At 43.1% G+C, this 22,593-nt stretch overlaps 1 protein-coding gene across 1 annotated transcript in view; it reads right to left on the bottom strand.

Annotated features, from left to right (window-relative positions):
* Positions 1-22,593, bottom strand: part of ror1 (receptor tyrosine kinase-like orphan receptor 1) — a 137,189-nt gene that overhangs the window by 38,859 nt on the left and 75,737 nt on the right. Inside the window, exons 4-6 of the mRNA XM_077535073.1 lie at positions 13,881-13,943; positions 3,164-3,454; positions 2,849-2,882 (exon numbers count right to left, since the gene is read on the bottom strand). Of these exons, the coding sequence (XP_077391199.1) occupies positions 2,849-2,882; positions 3,164-3,454; positions 13,881-13,943 (388 nt within the window). The remainder of the gene's footprint in view (positions 1-2,848; positions 2,883-3,163; positions 3,455-13,880; positions 13,944-22,593) is intronic.

The raw sequence follows: 22,593 nt of genomic DNA, 5'->3' as shown, positions 1-22,593 counted from the left end.
ACTCTGTTCACAAGCATATTACGTCCCTTCATATGACCATTAGCGTGGATTTTAAAGCATAGAAGGGCCAAAAGATGCCTTGCGAAAATTAAACTGCACTAAAAAAAAATAGCCATCAGAGGGTGCTAGAACTGCACAAATAGAAATCAACCCGACTTTTTTAACAGATGTGCTGCTTTTAATATTGTGACATGACGCCGACATATTTTGGCAGTTTTCATATCATGATATTGCCGTTATTGTTACATCTCTAAACATCATGTGACCAAACTTGGAAAACGTGATCGTTGACTTCCTGTGTATGGGCCACAATAACAAACAAGACAATGGGTTGATGAGGAGGATTGTCTGAAGTCAAACTTGCCATGGCTGTTTGTCTTTGAACAAATGTTTAACACATTAATATATTTTATTTATGTACATATAATATAAAACATGCAAACACGACCCAAGCCGAAACATTGACTGTTTGCATAGGTAGGTTTCACATATACCGAATTTAAATCTGAAATTAATTCTACCTTCTATCTAATTCTATGTGTCTTGCAGCCCATTTTCCATCAAGTGGTTTAGTTCTGTTTGCCATGACACTGTACAGGTAAAACCTGTTCAGCATATGCAGGTGTGATGTGATAGTTGTATCAACAATGTAAACAGTATAGCATGCAGGAACAGTCTGACGACAGTGTACAATTTGCCAATTAACGGCACGTTTTTTAAATCTTATTTTTAAAATTGTGCTGAACGGAAGTGTGGAACTGCTAATGTGAAGTAAACATTAGAGACTGGCAAATACATTTGAATGTACCGGCATCTGTAAGCTAACTGCTAAAAAAAACTAGCATTTTTTTCCCTCATAATGCCATGAGGTACTGATTTGTGCATGCACCGTGGCATTATGTAAAAAAGTGCCAAACGGATATCATATACATTGTAAAAAAAAATCATAAATAGTACGAATAAACAATGTTTACATACTTAATTTCTGAAAGTATTGATATAAGTCATGGACTTGACTAATGTAAGACAAATGCTAAAAAAATAAATAAATAAATAAATATATATATATATATATATATATATATAAAAAAAAAATTATATATATTAAAAAAATAGCTGTTTGTGTGTATTTGTGTTTTTTTTTTCTTACTTGCATATGTGCAAGTCAATACACTGATGGCATTATGGGGAAAAATGCATTTTTAGTAGTGTTATTCCGATACCGTTTTTTGGCCCCCGATACCGATTCCGATAACCGGCTTTGCACTATCGGCCGATACCGATACCATACCGAAACCTAAGGTCTTTTTTTCTTCAACATGAAAAAGAGGTCCTGCCATTGGTTCAGAGCATTCAAGGGCCAATAGGATATGTTAGATTAGCATGCAGTGAGCATGTCACATATCAGTAAATATCGTGCACCAGCAAGACAGAAGATGCTGCATCCAAAATTATATATTAGCTTTGGAATTAATGGTATCAGTATGTTTTAATGCAGTATCGGCGCCTCTGCCGATACCAGTATCGGTATCGGAACAACACAAATTTTTAGCATTTAGCATGCAAGTGTGTTCCAACGTACTCACAAATACATTAAACATATTTGTCAGTGAAAAATGTTTGCGCAACATTCACAGTTTCAAGTTTCTGTCCTTATGTTCTCTTCCCACCCAATTTATTTCATGATAAAACAGTTTAAGATGAACAGTGGTCTGTTGACCATTAGACAGGAGTATGTGGAACGTCACCCTTTCAAATGTATCACAGCAACTAAGATCCCCAAAAAAAAGTTAATGCAAAATAACAGTTCTCAGCCACCTGGCAAACAGAAACAAGTTACATTTCCCTAAAAAATGACATATGCCAACAAATGGACTAAAATGTGATGTGTTACAGCAGCTTGAATTAAACACTTTTCAGAATGCTCTGAATTGCAGTTGAGACCTCTGGCCTGTCAGCTTTACTCCTGCGGCTCAACTCAAAAACACACAAACTCGCACACATATTAAGAACCCACTCGCCACGTGTGTACTCAAGGCCAACGTGGAGAAGATGAAAATGACCGCACAGACCAAAGGGAAAACAACACATTTCATTCAGATTCTAAAGGGTACTGGGTTAGACATTTATCGCTAACATTTTGACTTCAAGGAAGAAGTTTAGTGAACAAGGTGCTGGACCAGATCTCTCCTCAGAAAAAGTACAGAATTCGTGATGGTTGAGCAACTGTAGCGTGTGTGTCATCATTAGGTGACCCTGTCTTCTTGACAGCTGCTACCAAATTTTCCAGCTCATAAGTTGTCCATGACACGAACGATGAGCAGCAGAGATGATTGGCTGCCTGACACTCCAGCTCAGCTGCCATCAAAGGAGCCTCTTGCCCAATTCGACGCACTTGCCAAAAACATGCTGTTTACTAAAAACATGCCGTTTGAAGGTTAGGAGGCTTCAAGACATCTTACTACGTTATAGTCAAGTCAAAACTTTCCTGTTGTGCACAAACCCACAGTCAATGTGAACCATGTGACGAAGGTGTTGATACTCAAACCAGAAGGCACTTTAAGGCTCATTGCCGTTGGCTATTCATTTAAAAAATAAATAAAATCACAGGCTTGGCCATGGTATAATGTGAATGATTGGCCATGTACACTGCAGGGTGCTTTTATGGGCATTTTTTTTTTTCATGGACAAGTAGTAAAATACTGTGTGTCAGAAAAGAACTTCCATCATCAAATATAATAGTCATTTATCCTAAACGTTGATGTACAAGAAACCAGTAAAATGAACTCAGTGCAACCTCTTAAAATAATGGCTGATACAGACAGATAATGGAGATTTAGTAACTTACGTTGGCCGTCCTGGTAGAGGCGTAGGCAGCGGATCTGGAAAAGAAGACATGGGGATATTTGACCACAGGATAAATATTATTATAACCAGATTTGTCTCTGCGCAAGCTGCCAGCTACAAGCAAGAACTGGTCGAGAGTAGTTAAGTGGAGCCAGATCCCCTCCAGGAAAAGTGGAATCAGGAAAAAAAGTTAAATCATACCAAGGGGGTTATTAAACACTGCTCATAAAATGTTTTCATTGTGACATAGGACCATCATTTAGGTTTTAAAATTCTGGCAAGCTGTTTTGGACTCAGTTTTTGTACGTTTTCTTACCAAATTTGACGAAGAGAACGCCCGTGGTAGACACCGTGCCCTGGGCGTTGGTGGCTACACACTGGAAGTAGCCCGTGTCTGTGGTGTCCAGATTGCGGATGCGAAGACGTGACCCATATGGTGTGGACCGGTACGAGACCCGTCGTGGTTCTTGTACCACGGGCGCGTCATTCTTAAGCCAGCGCACCGTCGGCGGCGGGTTGCCGGACACGCGGCAGAACAGCTCAGCTGTTTGGCCCAGAGAGGTGGTGATGTTGTTCATCGGAGTTTCAAGACGGATAAAAGATAGCCCTGGAAGACAGGAATGCGAAGGGACGAAATGTAACATCAGGGATAAACGCAGCTTTTTACAATATGGACACCAGGGGGAAAAACAATCTGCGCAGAAATATCCTTCGAGATTCCTTAAACTTTTCCTTCTTATTGCTGGGGCCAAAACTATTATTTTTGATGTGATTGAGTTGGTGTAAAAATCAGAAATAAACTAATCAAACACACATTTCTGTCATGTTCTTTGTTTAGTCTAAGCTAGCAAAGATCAGTTGGATAAGTTTTACTGTGCCATGCATGCCACAGAAAATTGTTTTGCATTCTAATTCAACTTCCCTCAATTGTTTAATGGCATTTAAAGTAGTTACAGACAGTAACATAATCCTGGTCAAATGGTTACAAAACTGCATGTAAACTAGTTCTTAAATAGCAACGAGGAATAAATGAACTGCGGTTGCAATTATGGGTTGCCCTGCCTCTTGGCTATCCATCACGTACAACCTATTCCAAAACGAATGACAGCTTATCTTATTCTGCCTTGATTATCCGTTTAGAGGGATCGTTAAATCAAATAGAAGACACTTGAGCCTGTGTCTGTACTTTGTACTTTATACTGTATGTGTGTGTGTGTGTCTGTGGCTACCCCATAAAGTGTCAGAGTGTCCTTGAGCAAGAAAATGAACCCCTAGTTACTCCAGATGATCTGATTTTGCGGCGGCCTCCGGGTGGGTGTGATGTATTGGCAAGGCTGATACTGGATTATCAACCTGGTTATTTTTGGCACACTTTCTGATGAGAGCGTGCAGAGAACTTGTCAACTGCACATTGTGGCCAGATGAAAAGTGCAAGAGCTCATTGATTTAGTCCAGCTTTTGTTGAAATAATTTGGGCTAGAGAGGATCGAGAAAAAATAATGCTGGAGAGAGAACAGAGAGAAATATGAGGATGTGGATAGAGGAAATGTAATCAAATAATTAAAATGTTAGATGAAAAGAATACCAAACATTTACATATTAAAAACAATGTCAAATTTTGAAAACAGTCTGGAGATGTTGTGTTTGTAGGCTTAATAAAAAATGAGCACCCAAATAGATGAATGATGACTGTACTGGAAAGGCATCACTTTTACAAAACGTACAAGCCAGTAGTCCAGGAAACACTTGTCATTTTTTTTAATTTTTTATTATTATTATTTTTTTTAATACTTATGTAACTGTCAGTCATGAAGTAAATATAGTCAGTGACCCTGCCTGACCTCTAGGGTACACCCTGGCCATTTAAAAAAAATATTTTTATTATATTATAAATATAAATATAAATATTCATTTATGTACATATTTTCCCACATGTGTAAGTCAGAAAAGGTGTGCAGCTGCACATTTATCTGTCAAACCTGTCATTTATATATCCACAATCCAGGTTTGCACTCAGAGTAAAGTCAAACCTGGACGGACATGCAAACCACACTTATTCTCCTGAAAATATGAAAGAAAATATGACTTATGTGTACTTATGTATTTATTTATTTTTGCATATTATTATTATTATTATTATTATTTTTAGCAATAAAATGTACCCCGTATTGTAAAAACATTAATAATGATTAACCAAAGTGGATAAACTCAAATTATTGAATGTGAAATATTTAAATAGTCTATTAATTTATTAAATTTGTTCTGGCTCGGTCAGGCCAGCATCAGTTCTTTCGACAATATAAACACGGTCCGCAGATTAAAGGGGACACACAGACCATACACACATGTATACATGCATACGCTCACATACAAAATTTCTACCCTTTCTTACACTCTGACATTAAATCTAAGTTTGTTTCTAAAAACATGTCACTGTCAGTCTTGCTGTGCTTCAGGATACTTCCACAAAATTAACTGTCTTAGGCCAATTAATAATAGTTTGCACTTGGCATTCAATATTTGGACAAGTATACAGTGTTCCCAAAATTCCCTCGCTATCATGCGGTTCACTTTCCGTGGCCTCATTATATTGCGGATTATTTTTTTTAAGTCCAATTTTGCATTTTTTTTTTTTTTACAGCAATGTACCTATTTTATAAAATTTAGGAAAGTTTGAACAATGAGAATATTTAAACAAGAGAGAAATGTGAGAAAATGTAAATGCCTCGATGGGAAATATGTATAAACTGTGTGGCGAGGAGTTTTAGAGCCTCATAATAAATGCAAAACATAAAGCCAACTACTTTGTGGATTTCATTCATTGTGGGTATTTTTTTGGAACCCAACCCCAGAGGAAAATGAAGAAACACTATATGTCACAAATGGATGTGTATACATGTAGTCAATGGGGCTTTGTGCTACTGTAAACATGTGGTAGAAGGCCCTTACTGCTGTGCTTAATTGTTGACATGTATCATCATCAATCATCAATCAGGAGTGACGCCTTCAAGCAATCAACATATGAACATTGAGTGAAAAGTTAGCAGTCCGAATATTCAGCTAGGTAGACAGTATCTGAAGTATTGGAGCTTTTTGTTGGTCCCAAAAAGTGGGCATATCCAGGGAAAAAAAGAGTTAAGTTATTAATATAACCGTCCATGTAAGAGCTCAATATTGTCGCTGTCCTGTGAAAATCACATCATCTTTGTCATTTTTTAAAAATTGTTTTTATATTTATGGGATAAAACATCAACACGAATGCAAACATCCCCAAAATGGACACAAGTATTTTTCACAGGACAGTGGCACTATTCAAATAGTATTTCACCAACTGTTTGTATGACTATGTATGGGAATTTGTCTTTACATCATATGAAAAGACACTTGCTGTTTATTTTGTGCCAGGACCGTCAAGTGCTTTTGCACATCCTAAATGTACCTTGAATATGCTCCCTTTAACATTTTTGTCAATCAGACAGTGTAATTAAAAAAAAAATAAAAAAATAAAAAAATAATAATAATAATAATAATAAATAAATAATAATAATAATAATAGTAATAAACTGCTGGGGAATCAAACAAATCATAAAGCTAAATAATTGGAGTCCTGCCTATAAGGGGCTATGATTTTTTTTTAACTGCAGGTTTTCAACTTCATAAATTGCAGTGACAGCAACAATCATGGAGACTGTGTAAACTTCACAACCAAGATCATTACAGTTATGTCGCTTCTAGCAGATGCAATAATGATAACACTATGTCTCAATTATGGTTTATGGTGGTTTGTTGCAAGGCAGAATTTGTGGAGCGCACACCATTGTATTAAAACAAAAACAAAAATATTTGGCAACACAAAGCAAACAGAACCATCTGCTGGATCTGATCAGGAAACTGCCTTCCTTGTCCCAATGGAGAGTCGTCATTGCAGTCAAGTATGCATTAACCAGTCCCATAAGTAGTCATTTAGTTAGAATATAACCACCTAGTTGTTGCCAGCAATTATTTGGACCAGGGGTGTCCAAACTTTTTCCTCTGAGGGCCACATACAGAAAAATAGAAAGTGCAAGGGCCACTTTGATTTTTTTTTCAAGTTATTTATTAACACATTCATTGCTAGACCAGCAAAAAATGCATCCTTTGACGTCTTTTTCCGTCAATGGCAGTGAATGAGTTAAACATAGTAAAAATCAATGAATCAATTATAAATTGTTGATATAATGTGCAGTTACTTACTGAAAACTGCTAACAGTCACAAGGCAATAGTGGCCCCTGTGTGCCACTATAATAGATACGCCTCTCCACTGAGCAGCAGATGATCCCAACTTGACATTCTGAACCACAACAAGAACAACCGGCCGTCAACTGACCGCACTTAAGAACCATTAATCTAATGTGATGTTTTCACAAATTGGACCTTGACATTCAGCAACAAGTGGAGGAAACTACAGTGATACCTCAGCTCAGGAACATAATTGGTTCCCAGGAGTGTGTGTAAGGCGAAAAGTTTGTCTTCCGAACATTTATTTCCCATAAGAAACCATTAAAATGAGAATAATCCGTTCCCAGGTCCCTATAAAACATAATTTTCTACTAAATAAGCCTTAAAACTACACAAAAATATACCTTATTTTATGTATAATAAATGTGCTATTGTATTGTAATTAAAGAAATAAACTGTACTGTATAATAAAGTCGTTTTATTTACCTTTGTGATGGTAGTTCTTAAGGATGGTAGCAATGGTAGACTTACTTCATTCGCGAGTGTTTATGGAACGGTTGCCGCTCATTTGCGCTTTCGTGCTCACCGGAGCGGAGGAGGTGTGTCCCTTGGTGAACAAGGAAGTGGAGCACTTTAGCAAGTCAACAAAAAGTGAGAACCGCCAACTACTTTCACCTCTTTCCTGGGACTAAACTGCCGTGGCACTATTTTCTCCTTTTTTGAGGTACGTGATAGCACTTTCACTTTTTTTAGTGGCGCGAACTCCATTGACTACAATGCAAACGCGCCGCCGAATCGTCGTCCCTCGCTTTTGGTGATAACGTAGCATTAGGCTTAACACTAGCCTGTGGTGGGGTCTTTTTCGGTCCCATAATAGCAAAAGTACACTCAATATGGTCCAAAATGTCTATCAAACACAAACCGCGTCCGCACTAAAAGAAAGGGGGTGACGAACTGGGACGCCGTGAGCGTGCGTCAGCTTCTCGTGGCCGCCACCGTGGTGCTGTTCGACCGCGTGGTTTGGTTCGTCCGCCGAAAACTAGTTCGTCAGCAGAGACTATATGCTCGCGAATTTAATGTTCGTGAGGCGAAAAGTTCGTGAGCTTAAGCGTTCGTCAGCCGAGGTATCACTGTATTTTTATTTCTGAGACTGAATTATTAGCTGCAAATTTGTGTCTTTGCATAGCTAGAAATGTTTAATCCACCCTCTTTTTTTCTTTTTTTTTTTAAACAGCATTGAAAAATTATTTTTAGTATTTGCCACGGGCCGCCAAAAAATGTATGGCGGGCTGAAAATGGCCCCCGGGCCGTAGTTTGGACACCTCTGATTTGGATTGTCATTGCTTCTTGCTGATGCAAACACTTTCAACATCGCTCCATACACTGTAAAAGGAGATTCAACTTTCTTACCTTACGGTTCATTTTATTGCACTCATTTTATTATTGATCTCAACAGTAGAGTTGCTGGAGAAGATGAAAAGTCTCTGAAGCCAAGAGCTTGCACACTTCATTAGCTGACCTAACAAGTAATGAAGCAGCGGGATGCAGAAGGATGGTGAAGTACGCCAAGAAGGGGTGGGAGCAATGTTAAGAAGACAAAGAGAAGAAAAATGTCCGACCAGCGTCAGTGTGACAAGGCCACTCTGTAGGCAATTGTCTTGTGGTGACTGTTGTGGTATTTGGCATCAAGATGACTGTGAAATTCAAACCCGTCTTCCACACTTTCCTTTTCATGTGGCGGCCAACTAAATGGCGTCCTGTCATCAACCCGCATTCTCTCGCAGAGGTTTAGTGCAATCACACACTCGCAAGCAGCAGCACATATGTAAACACCGGCACACCCCCACGCCACCACAACACACACAAGCTATTCATATTCCCATTGTGCGACACATTTTTGCTTGAGCACATTCTATATGTGAACCGTCGTGGCGGAGAGCGCGTCGCGGGCCGCCCTCTGCGAGGGGCCGAGCCAGAAACCCGAGCGGCTGCACAGCTAACCAAACACACGCCGAGGAGTCGGCTCTGTTGCGCTGCCAGCGATGGCTAAAGGTGAATTTCATTAAAGTTGGGTCGCTCTCCAACTGCGAGACGACAGGAAGGAATAAGCGCATAAAAAAAAGGAAAGGAAGCCTGAAAAAAGGGAAACTATGTCAACTATCAACACCCCTAATTACATCCCAGTATTGCTGAGCCCAATAATGAGCCTCTTTCAGCATAACTTCCTGCTACTGATGCATACTGATAAAGTCACGCTACCTGAATGCTGTCTTCTAGGTCAATCTAAACCATTCCCCGCCTGAAGACAAAACAGGTGGCGCAATCAACATCCATCCATCAGATAAGGAACAGATGTTGGTTATGGGGCCGGACTCCAAATGACACACAAATACTATACTAGCTTCACCACATGCCTGCACACAATCTGCGTTTTAGGGTTTCTCATTCCATGTTGCTGAGGGAAGAAAAACTCATTTCTCACCCCAATGTTCAGCCTTATTACCTTCGCCACGTGTTCAAACTACAACCTTGACTCTGTATTGAGCAAAAACTTTTCCTCTCCCGTGTGCAGTGTCTGTTCTGGGACGGATGTTGTGGTTCAGTTGGCCGCCGCAAGAGCTGAATTAAACAAACCAGACCAAATGAGAGAACAAAATAAGGTCAAATTCAATAATGCTGAGGGGCTTCCAATTCAGGGGATCTTCGTGGGTGATAGGGCGGATGTTGGCTTTGTGAGCCCCCAAAGGACAACACTGAGGACAGATTTGACAGATAACGCTGGGTAACACTGTTAAGAAAAGAAAACATCCCCAAATCTTTTGGATCTTAGAGGAGAGCTCAAAAGAAAATATTTTAAATATATATATTCTGTTATTAAATGAGGGTGTACATAAAGGCAGAAAAAAGTATTAACTTGTAAAAGTCATTAGTACAAGTAAACTGTGCCTTGTCCTCTGCTGGAATGCAGTTAAGACAGTAGTCAGTCCACAGATGCAATATATGCGACCTGTCATAGAAAAAAAGTCAGAACTCCCGGAAGTAATTTCTGAGATTGAACACGATAATGTTGAAATATGAAAGTCAAAGTCTATATTTCCTTTTTCATAGATTGAAATTTCTTTTTAATGAAAGAAGCGTCACGGAAGTGTTCAAAAAACACATTTTGTTCAAACATGCATCATCAGCAATGATGACATCCATCCATCCATCCATCCATCCATCCATCCATCCATCCATCTTCTGCCGCTTATTCGAGGTTGGGTCGCAGGGGCAGCAGCTTTAGGAGGGAAGCCCAGACTTCCCTCTCCCCAGCCACTTCAACCAGCTCCACCGGCGGAATCCTAAGGCGTTCCCAGGCCATCCGAGAGACATAGTCTCTCCAGCGTGTCCTGGGTCGGAACATCTCTCCAGGGAGGCGTCCAGGAGGCATCCGAACCAGATGCCCGAGCCACCTCAACTGGTTCCTCTCAACGCGGAGGAGCAGCAGCTCGACTCTGGGTCCCTCCCGGATGACCGAGCTTCTCACCCTATCTTTAAGGGCTAGCCCGGACACCCTGCGGAGGAAACTCATTTCGGCCGCGGGGATCTTGTTCTTTCGGTCACGACCCACAGCTCGTGACCATAGGTGAGGTTCGGACCGTAGATCGACCTTCGCCTTTTGGCTCAGCTCCCGATCTCATCCCCGACCTGAAGACGACGCTCCACCCTTTTCCGACTGAGGACCATGGTCTTGGTTTTGGAGGTGCTGATATTCATCCCAACCGCTTCACACTCGGCTGCGAACCGCTCCAGTGAGAGTTGGAGATCACAGCCTGATGAAGCCAACAGCACCACATCATCTGCAAAAAACAGAGATGGGGCCACCAAACTGGACCCCCCTCAACACCTGAACACCTCGGCTGCACCTAGAAATTCTGTCCATAAAAGAAATGAACAGAATCGGTGACAAAGGGCAGCCTTGGCGGAGTCCAACTCTCATGAAAAATGATGACAAAAATAAGCCAAAACAATTGCTCATTATTTTTACCATTTTTGTGGGTTTCCCCAACATATAGGTATCAATACAAAGTTGCTGATTTTTTATTTATTTTTTTGCTAATGTAATCAATTCAACAATGTCTTCATTGTAATGAATTAAAATTAGGTTGGCAATCATCAGGATTTTCCTTCAACTCAACTTCAGACTCAGAGTCTCAGAGTTATTGACCACAAATTACTGGCCGCTGAATGGCCGATTGCTGTTTGAGTGCAATTATGGTATGCATACAAGATGGCTGTGTCTGCAGTTAGTAAAGATGCTGTGTGAATCTGTTCAAAAATATGTTTTCCTGTCAAAAATGGATGCATTCACAACATTAGGTAGTATATATAGACCGTTCAAAATGTCTCTTTCCAAGGAGAGAAAACTTGCAGAAGTGGGCATCGCCTTTGACTGGAATTGATGATTGATGGAAGTGCCCACCTTGTGGCGGGTGCTTCAGCACTTATAATAATGCGAAGCCTTGAAAAAATGCACAGACTGGGCACCGAGGGAAGCAGGATTACTTCTGTTGATCGCGGTGAGTACACACGGTCCTTCTCAATCCGTTTATTTTTGTGATGCTTCGCATTATCAAGTATTCGCTGAAAGTGCTGAAGGACACGCCAAAAGGTGGACACTTCCATCAATCATCAATTCCAGTCAATGACGATGCCCACCTCTGAAAATTTGCTGATCATCTCAATCAGTTGTCGGCTTGCAATTTACATGGTGCTATCCTGGTAGACTGAACCGGTTCCAGCTTCTCTAACTGGTTGCTAAGGACAAGTGAATGGCTGTTGAGGGTCAATTTTCCCCTGAAAATACGAGATGCCCAGACCACCCAACTTCAAATCGCAATATCTCGGAGATGAAACATTGTAGCACAATAGCGGATATATCATATGATATATCATTTTTATATATCATTGTAAAGCTAAGATTCTTCCCTTTTTGATTACCCATCCATCCATCCATCCATCCATCCATTTACCACCGCTTATCCGAGGTTGGGTCGCAGGGGCAGCAGCTTTAGGATGTAAACACTTTTTGATTATGCCAAAACTTTTTTTATTTTATTTTATTTTTTTAATTCAGGTCACTGTCACATTTTACTATGGCAGGTCACATACTGTACTACCATGGAACAAATATATATATATATATATATATATATATATATATATATATATATATATATATATATATATATATATATATATATATATATATATATATATTATTTTTTTTTTTTTAACACAGAGTTGCAGTAATATGTAAAATAAACATCATCATCTTTCTCAAGTGTGTTCCTCCCAGTTCTCTCTGTCCTTTTCCTATCATGGGGCGCAAGATGCCAGTGAAACGGCAGTGTTTTGTTGTTATTTTTTCTTCCTGCTGAGCAACAAGTGGCTGTTAAAAGTGCGATGCGACTGAGAAAACAAGTAATTATGATGATTTATATTTGTGGGCCTGTTTGTGAGCTAAGATTTTAGTTCACTTGCTAAGTTGTATTATGAAAATAACTGAAAATGATGGATGGGTCACTGACGACAGATAAGGATTTCCCCAGCTCCAGCACAGTTAAATTATTATTAAAAGACATTTAATACGTATTCTTTATTATTATTTACTATTAGCTACAATTTTGGATATCTATAATTTAGGATATACCTGAACATCTGTTATGGTCGCACCGCATAATATTTAAATTAAAGTTAAGAGTTTAACAATTAGCCTTCTGAACAAAACAAGCTAGCTAGCCACACAAGTTCAATTATAATGAAAATATACTGCATAATTGTTGGGGGATTTTTAATTTTTTATTATTATTTTTTTTAGGTCACACCACATATGACCACTACATACCAGTTGTTAAAAGGGTAACTTTTTTATATACAAAGTAGGCAGTACAAACCCGACAGTTGCTCCCCTGGGTTCTTGACTGTCTTGCATGGTATGAACTACTGTCTTTAAATGTATTTCAAAATAAAAGTCCCAAATTGGTTATTTCTCTTTGGTAGCACATGATAATTCATAAAATAGGCACCAACAGACAAAACTTACCTGTCCATTTCTTTCTTTCTTGAGGATTAAGGGGATACTTCACCAATTTTCAGTCTTGAATTTGATAACGTCATTATTTTTCATGTACAATTTTAACAACTTTAAAAAGGCACTATGCCACTTACTGTCGACTGAAAATGCTATCACGGCCCACATGTACTACCGTACTTCAATTAAGGCAGAATTTTTAATTCAGTTCTTATATTGGACCTAAATAGATTATACATGTGGTCATAATGTTGGGGCCGATTGCTTGACATCTTACTTCATGCAGGATGGATATGCCCGACTCAGTATGTGGTTCAAACCAACCATTTGTCACATGAAACAGTAGACCCACACAGTACAATGCACACAATGATGTATATACATTTGAGGCTCGACTGGTAGCTTCAATACAAAACAAAACGCAAAGTGGGTCAATGGAAATTAGGGACGCACCTGTGGCCATGGCCACCACATGTTGACTAGATTAGTGTGTAATTTGTTCCATCAGTTATCCTATACAGAGTGGGACAGTGCATGTTGTCAGAATTGCTGCAGGTTGCCATTCATTTGTCAACAGCTCATTGAATGCAATTTCAGACAAACACACATGCCGTGTGTTAAATGAATCCAATGTCTTTAACAGCCACTATTGGAATTTACTGTGTAATTCTAGAAGTAGATAAAGACATCTATAGTGGATGCTTCAATGTAAAACGTGTGTGCATGTGAGTGTTTCTTTACCATCACTAGAAGTGTTCCATGAAGGGGCAGATACCACACTTGGGTCTTGGGCGAAGTCAGACCCTGTAAGCACAAGTGGAGTTTTCTATGAGCATTTTTAGGACATTATTTTTAAATTATACTTGTATACAGATACACAAATTCACAATGTATGTTAAAGGCACGGTCTTCCATTTTCACTCAGGAAAATGCACTATATAAATACAGGATTTTTAGCCATGAACTCCTTCTCAATAGACCCCTCTGGGCTTCTTTTAATGTGTAGGGGTTATTTTTTCCTAAACCTCCACCTCCCCCAGCCTGTATTTTGCCATTTTATGTTTGTTTTGTCAACTGCAGGACGTTTCTTTGGACAGACAGTTGTTTACCCCTCCAGCCAATCGCAGAGCGGAGGGTGGCGGGGGGCGTGTTCCAGACAGGGCCGGGCGAATTTGTCGGCTGCGTGACGTCACTCCCGCGGCAACTTTACAGCACGCACAGATTTTATTTTGTTAAGTTTGTGTGAGTGAGTGAGTGAGTGAGTAAAAAAAAAAAAAAGTCAGTTGCAGTCAGTTTAAGTATATTTTAATTTACTTTTTGAAATGAATTACATTTTTGATCAACACTAATTATAGATCCTGAATGAAAATTACATTTCCACTCTGCTGTAATTATTATAATTTTTTTTGCATGCATTACTACACACAAACAACCAAACCACACACTGAGATTTTGCCCCCAAGACAATTTTTGAGATAGTGAGATAGATTTTTTTTTTTCATTCCTGTGGAACCTCGTGGTCATTTAAGTAATGCAATTTCATACTTCATTAAAGTGTCTTGCAATATATCAATGTTTTTCTTGCAAAATGAAAGTAGCCTATGGTGACCCTCCCACCTCAACAATTATATTCTGATGTACTGTATACTTGCATCAACTGTACTTGCTGGATAACTCAAAGCAGCAACTAAAACTTTGCTAGATTTAGGAACACTTAAATCAAAAGACACTACTTAAAATGGTCACAAAAATGAAGGTTTTTCAAATTCAACTTGGGCACCTCCACACTGATCCAACTGAACATTGAGCAAAGGTTTCAATACATAAGAGAGATCAGTAATGCTGTGTTATTACCATCCGATGACAGAGCAGCCCTCTGCTTTTCATTATGGATGAGGGGCACAGAAAATTGGACACATAAGGGGATTCCTGACAATTGTGAAGGAGGAAAAAAAAAATCTGGAGGACTTCAAGGAAGGCACATGAAAAAAAAAAAGCAAGATAAAAGCAGCTCAAGGATCAACAGAAGTATTTAATTGTGAAAGGTATAGTTTGGTCATTTTGACGGATAAATACAACCATGTGCCCTGAACAAAAAGATAAATAAATAAATTGAATGTAATAGACACTAACTTAGTAAAATTATTAAACATTTTACGTGCTCCTATTTCTTTTGTGAGAGCATCCACTGAGCCAGAGAGGTGACGAGAGAATCCGAAAAAAACCAAAAAAAACCAGGAGCAGACCAGAGAAGACATGCTAATTGAGTGATAATGTGTCATTGACACATGCTGCATCGGATGCTAATGACTGTGGGGAGGTGCTTGTGAAATGAAGCATTAAAGCTAACGCATTCAGATAGCAAATCTTGGCAGCATGCAAACAAACGCACTGGCATCTTTATTAGTTTCTATATTATGAATCATGTGGGATTTTCTTATGTTTTCTGTTTGAAAGGACTATTTACATTTTGTTGTTGTGACCAAAATCCAGATGCAAGGAGTTTGGAATTTAAAAATAAACAAATAAAATGAGCCATTGCATCCTTAATTTTTTGGAGGGAGGGATTCGTGTATTGTAAAGGGCCCGCAATGATATATTCCCGGATCAATTTTTTTGAGCACACCCCCCGTGTAGAGCAGCGCAGCCTAAATTCAGTGTGCTAGTGTTGTGTGCTGAAGGGATGGATCCCAAAATACATACACAAATAAGGTTTTAACTATTTATTTGTCACGCCGCCACCGGTGTGACGGCCATGCTTTTATTTTGGTATCCATGTTTCCTGTCTTATCCTGAAAATCTAACTCTCCTCTCACCCCAGGTCACTTGCCCTTCCTGCCGCTCAATCATTACCGGTCCCCGCCCATGATTATCACCACCTGCCACCAATCAACCCACACAATAAAAGCCACCTGCATTCTCCCCTCCGTTGCCGAAGTGTCACCGTCAGTGCATGGAAGCGTCCACAGTCCTCATGTCCTTGTTCCTGTTGCCTAGCGTTGTTGCCTTGTTTTTGTGCCTTTTCCTCCCTTTTGGAGCGCCTTTAGTTACCCCTTTTGCCTTGTGCCCTTTTTCCTCCCTAGCGGAGCGCTTTCTGTTGTCCCCAGTACCCTTTGCCTGTTTTTTCCTCCCTAGTGGAGCACCTTTTGTTCTCCATTTTTTCCCCTCCCTGTTCTCCTCTCAGTTTGAGAGGAGACCACTGTTGGCCGGAAATAAACCTGCTGCCTTGGTGGCCTACCTTACGCCTGCGTCTGAGTCCTACCTGACCCCGCCTTGTCAGTACACTTCGGCCAGCATGGACCCAGCAGGCAGGATCGAGGCCGCACTGCAGAGCCAGGAGGCCCGGCTCAACACCCAGGGCCAGATCCAACAGACCATGCTGTCCCGGATGGAGGAAATGACCAGCCAGGTCCACGAGCTGGTAAGCCTTTCACGGCGTCGAGCGCCAGCTTCCACCGGACAAATTCCTCCCCCTGAGTTCTCTGTACCGACCACGCCTTTCACCGGGGTAGGATTGAGACTGGCCTCCCCGGAACGATACTCCGGTGAACCCGGACGTTGTCAGACTTTTCTCACAGAATGCGACATACATTTTGAACAGTTACCACAGGCATTTCCCACAGCCCGATCCCGAGTGGCCTTCATGGTATCTCACCTGACGGGTCGGGCCAAAACTTGGGCGACCGCGGAATGGGCCAGGGGTTCCTCGGTCTGCCAAAGCGTACAGGACTTTCAAATCGCTTTGCGCCGAGTTTTTGATCCAGAAAACCATGACCGAGAGAAGGCACGAGCACTGAGTCGACTGCAGCAAGGCAAGGAATCTGTCAGCGACTATGCAATTCGTTTTCGAACGTTGGCAACGGACAGTGGCTGGAATGCCATCGCACTCCACGACCATTTTTTGAAAGGACTCTCACCAGCTATTCAAGAGCTTCTGGTTCCCGTCGATCTCCCCGCGGACTTGGACGCCTTGATTTCCCTCGCTATCCGGACCGATCATCGTCGCCAGGAGCTGGCCAAGATCGGCGGACCGCGAAGGAGGGAGGAACCCACCCCCTGGACGCGGACACCGGAGGCCGGAAGGCCGCGATTCATCGCTCCTTCCCGACCGGAACCGGGAGAGGTGGACCTCGCTAGCGACGAACCCATGCAACTGGGAAGGGCTCGGCTTTCGCCGGAGGAGAGGCAGCGCCGACGCCGAGAGGGCCGCTGCTACTATTGTGGAGGTCTTGGACACTTGGTGGAATCCTGCTCCACAAAGGGCCACTCCCCGGTGAGTCCTCCGGCACCCCGACCCGCCAAGAGTCACAGACTTACGCAAATCCAGATAACCCACCACAATGTCTCCCTAGTTCTGCCAGCCCTCATCGACTCCGGATCAGACGAAAGTCTCATGGACTGGGAGCTCGTAAAGCATATACGAGCCGCCACCGAACCCCTTTCTTTGACCATCCAGGCTCGAGCGCTGAATGGCAAGGAGCTCTTCCAAATCACCCACATCACTGAACCTCTGGAAGTCCGAATCGGACCTCACTTCGAGACTCTCCGTTTCCATGTTTTCCACGCCGCTTCCCCCACTTTGGTTCTGGGACACCCTTGGCTGTGTCTACATGGTCCCAGAATCGACTGGAACACTGGAGTTGTGCTGGAGTGGGGAAAAGACTGCAGCTCTCACAGGTTGGAACAACCCGCACCCCGAAACTCCACAGCCCAGGTTCACCAGGTGACTATCGTCCCACCGGCTCAAGAAGAGTACCCGAACTTGCACACTGTTCCCTCCTGCTACCACCCTCTGCGGGAGGTCTTCAGCAAGACCAAAGCCATGACTCTCCCTCCACACCGCCCATATGATTGCCCGATCGATCTGATTCCCGGCTCAACCATTCCCAAGGGGAGACTGTACTCGGTCTCTGGACCCGAACGCCAAGCCATGAACAGTTACATTGACGAATCCTTGAAAGCCGGCCTCATCCGACCGTCTTCCTCGCCTGCAGGAGCAGGCTTCTTCTTTGTGAGCAAGAAGGATGGATCCCTACGCCCATGCATTGACTACAGCCCCTTGAATGACATCACGGTCAAGAACCGGTACCCATTGCCATTGATGTCCTCTGTGTTTGACCAGTTGCAACAAGCTAGAATCTTCACAAAGCTCGATCTCCGCAACGCCTATCACCTCATCCGGATCCGCGAGGGAGATGAATGGAAGACTGGTTTTAACACGCCCCGGGGACATTACGAGTACCTCGTCATGCCTTTCGGACTCACCAATGCCCCAGCAGTTTTTCAGGCCATGATTAATGAGGTACTAAAGGACTTTATTGATCACTTCGTATACGTTTACTTGGACGACATACTAATATACTCTCCTGACCTAACGAGCCATCGAGACCATGTAAGCCGAGTTCTGCAGCGCCTCCTGGATCATCAATTGTACGTGAAAGCGGAAAAAAGCCTGTTTCACGTCAACACTATCTCCTTCCTGGGATTCATCGTGTCACCGGGAAAAGTAGAGATGGAGGCAGACAAGGTCAGCGCCGTGCGAGATTGGCCCACGCCGGATTCACGGAAAAAGGTCCAGCAATTCCTCGGATTCGCCAATTTTTACCGTCGATTCATTAGAAACTTCAGCACCATTGCCGCTCCCCTACACGCCTTGACCTCCCCACAAGTTCGTTTCTTTTGGACCCCGGAAGCCGAAAAGGCATTCAAAGACTTGAAACTTCGCTTCACCAACGCCCCAATCCTCAAAGTTCCTGACCCCAAACGCCAGTTCGTGGTCGAGGTGGACGCCTCGAGCATAGGGATTGGGGCAGTATTGTCCCAGCGCTGCCAGGAGGACGGAAAAACACATCCCTGCGCATTCCTCTCACGGAACTATCCAAGGCAGAACGCAATTACTCGGTAGGAGATCGGGAGCTTCTCGCGGTAAAAGTAGCTCTTGAAGAGTGGAGACACTGGTTGGAGGGCGCCGAACTTCCTTTCGTGATCTGGACCGACCACCGAAACCTAGAATACTTACGTCAAGCTAAAAGACTCAACCCTCGACAGGCCAGATGGTCTCTGTTTTTTAACCGCTTCGTATTCTCTCTTACGTACAGACCAGGCAGCAAAAACGTTAAGGCTGACGCCTTGTCAAGAGTTCACGAGTCCGAGCCATTGGAAGCCGAGCCTGAGACCATTCTGCCCCGGGACTGCATAGTCGGGGCCATGAGATGGCAAATCGAGGACGATGTCAAAGAGGCGCTGCGTAACATCACTCCCCCCACGTCATGTCCACCACGTCGACTCTTCGTGCCGGAAGAGCTAAGGTCCCAGGTGATACACTGGGCTCACACATCACGGCTATTTTGTCATCCTGGTGTCCGCAGGACCATGTATGCTGTTGCCCGGAGATTCTGGTGGCCGGCAATGGAGACCACGATAAAGGAATACGTCACTGCCTGTCCGACTTGTGCCCGCAATAAAACTTCAAATCAGTCTCGGATGGGCCTTCTCCAACCGTTACAGACCATGGGCAGAAATATCATTGGACTTTGTGACTGGACTGCCCCCATCCCATGGTAAAACCACAATCCTCACAGTTGTTGACAGATTCTCCAAGATGGTTCGCTTCATTCCACTATCCAAGCTCCCATCCGCCAAAACTACCGCAGACATCATGATCCACCACATATTCCGGTTTTATGGATTCCCGCTACACATCGTCTCCGACCGTGGACCACAGTTCATCTCCCGTTTCTGGACGCAATTCTGCAAAGCCCTAGGAGCCAAGGCCAACCTGACGTCAGGTTACCACCCGGAGGCCAATGGACAGGCGGAAAGATTAAACCAGCAACTCGAAACGGGCCTCCGATGCCTCGTCTCCCAGAACCCGACTACCTGGAGCACTTACCTGGTTTGGGTTGAGCTCGCACATAACTCTTTACCCACTTCTGCCACAGGTCTCACCCCGTTCAAGTGTGTCCATGGCTACGATCCCCCATTCTTCGCCGAACTGGAAGAGGAGGTAACGGTCCCCTCGGTCAAAGCCATGATCCGTCGGTGCCACAAGGTCTGGTCGGCGGCCCGGACGGCGCTTCAACGCCAGGGAGACCGGGTGAAGAGGGCCGCCGACCGGAAAAGGAGACCGGCACCTGAATACCGCCCAGGCCAGCGAGTTTGGCTATCAGCAAAACACCTCAGACTCAAGGTACCATGTCCGAAGCTGGCCCCGCGATTTGTGGGGCCTTTCCCAGTAACCAAGTCCATAGGGCCTGCCGCCGTTCGACTCCGTCTGCCACGATCCCTCAGAGTCCATCCTACATTCCACGTCAGCCAAGTCAAGCCTGTCCACGAAAGCCCACTGGTGCCCTCCGAACCCAACCCGCCCCCCCCAGAGATGATTGAAGGCGGCCCCGTTTACAAGGTCAGAAAACTTTTAGATGTTCGTAATCGGGGCCGCGGGAGGCAATACCTTGTCGACTGGGAGGGGTACGGCCCGGAGGAAAGACAATGGGTCCCCTCCCGGTTCATCGTTGATCCCTCCCTCATTGACGACTTTTACGCTGAGCACCCTGACATTCCTGGGCCGTCAAGAGCCGGCCGTTGAGGGGGGGGTACTGTCACGCCGCCACCGGTGTGACGGCCATGCTTTTATTTTGGTATCCATGTTTCCTGTCTTATCCTGAAAATCTAACTCTCCTCTCACCCCAGGTCACTTGCCCTTCCTGCCGCTCACTCATTACCGGTCCCCGCCCATGATTATCACCACCTGCCACCAATCAACCCACACAATAAAAGCCACCTGCATTCTCCCCTCCGTTGCCGAAGTGTCACCGTCAGTGCATGGAAGCGTCCACAGTCCTCATGTCCTTGTTCCTGTTGCCTAGCGTTGTTGCCTTGTTTTTGTGCCTTTTCCTCCCTTTTGGAGCGCCTTTAGTTACCCCTTTTGCCTTGTGCCCTTTTTCCTCCCTAGCGGAGCGCTTTCTGTTGTCCCCAGTACCCTTTGCCTGTTTTTTCCTCCCTAGTGGAGCACCTTTTGTTCTCCATTTTTTCCCCTCCCTGTTCTCCTCTCAGTTTGAGAGGAGACCACTGTTGGCCGGAAATAAACCTGCTGCCTTGGTGGCCTACCTTACGCCTGCGTCTGAGTCCTACCTGACCCCGCCTTGTCATTATTCACATAACTTTGACTAAATTAAAAACAACGAGAATGCATCGAGAATCACGACACGCTAAGCCCCCCTTGGGCAGCGGAGAAGCACAGCGAAACAGTGGGCAATAATCCGGCAACCACACACATTTCTCAGATCCTTATATAGACAGTCAATCAATCAATCTAATTGGTTGTGGCTAGACATTTAAGTACCAGTACTAACATGGAATTCTCTGATTGGCTGTTGACCCCGTAACGCAATTACAAATTCTTGACATCATATACATCACATAGTATTACAGATCGTCTTAGACATAATATAGCATTAGATTCCTGACATCACATAGTCCAGACATCATATAGCCTAAAACTAGTTGAAACTGGATGCTGTTACATCAATACCAAAACAGACACGTAATGGGTCGTGAACTCTGGTGCACGATCGTGAACTCTATTCAAACTTAACCCAGGCGTGACCTCAGACATGAGACAAGACCCGAACGTTACTCCTGCATGACCCGAGTCATGACAGTAAGCTGCTCTCATATGTCTTAATCAGGCAAACAAAATCTTAGAATCTCTCATGATGATAAAGTGCCACTCTGTATCACTGCCACCTACAGATCAATACAATACAAACTAGTTAATCAACCTCAAATAATCATCTTTGTAAAGTCAGGATTTTGGTGACTTGTTTGCAAAGTGTACAAAGTAGGATGGGTTGGATTACACCAAGTTGATTGGTTGTTGTTGTTTTTTTCTCTCACAACAATGCCAAAAATTGATCCATGCATTCAATTGTTTTATTTCATTTTGATCTTGGGGCTCTGTGAACTCAAATCGTTCCTGCCGGCTCCCCCCACACAAAACAGTGTATTATTGTGAGTCTGTTGCCCCAAGGTGGGTTGAAGTCTCCTATTGTATTCAGGTTTGATAGGATTAAGGAGCCCGAGGGTTTTGAGGTGGACAAAGAACAGAGCAGAGTCAACGTTGCAGTTGACTAGCTTCACCAACACAACTAGCTGTGCCTGGAAAGAGGTCAATGAGAGAATGGACCTGCAGATGGGAAAGGGTGAGGTGAAAATGGACTAAAGGGGTCCCAACTGAATGCAAAATATCACAAGGATATCCAATACTTTTATCATATATAACCTGAAGCAATATCAATGGCGTTAAATAAATATAAAGACTTTACGAAATGATGTATCTGCTTTTCTTTTTCCTTTCACCGCTTAATCTCCCCTCTATTTGGGTCACATCTGTTAGTTCTCTTTCAGAATATCTGGGATGAATTGCAGTAATTTTAAGATTAGCTTTCTGACG

This window comes from Festucalex cinctus, chromosome 10, assembly GCF_051991245.1.
Source record: "Festucalex cinctus isolate MCC-2025b chromosome 10, RoL_Fcin_1.0, whole genome shotgun sequence".
NCBI classification, from domain to species: domain Eukaryota; kingdom Metazoa; phylum Chordata; class Actinopteri; order Syngnathiformes; family Syngnathidae; genus Festucalex; species Festucalex cinctus.
This window is presented reverse-complemented; position numbering and strand designations above follow the sequence as displayed.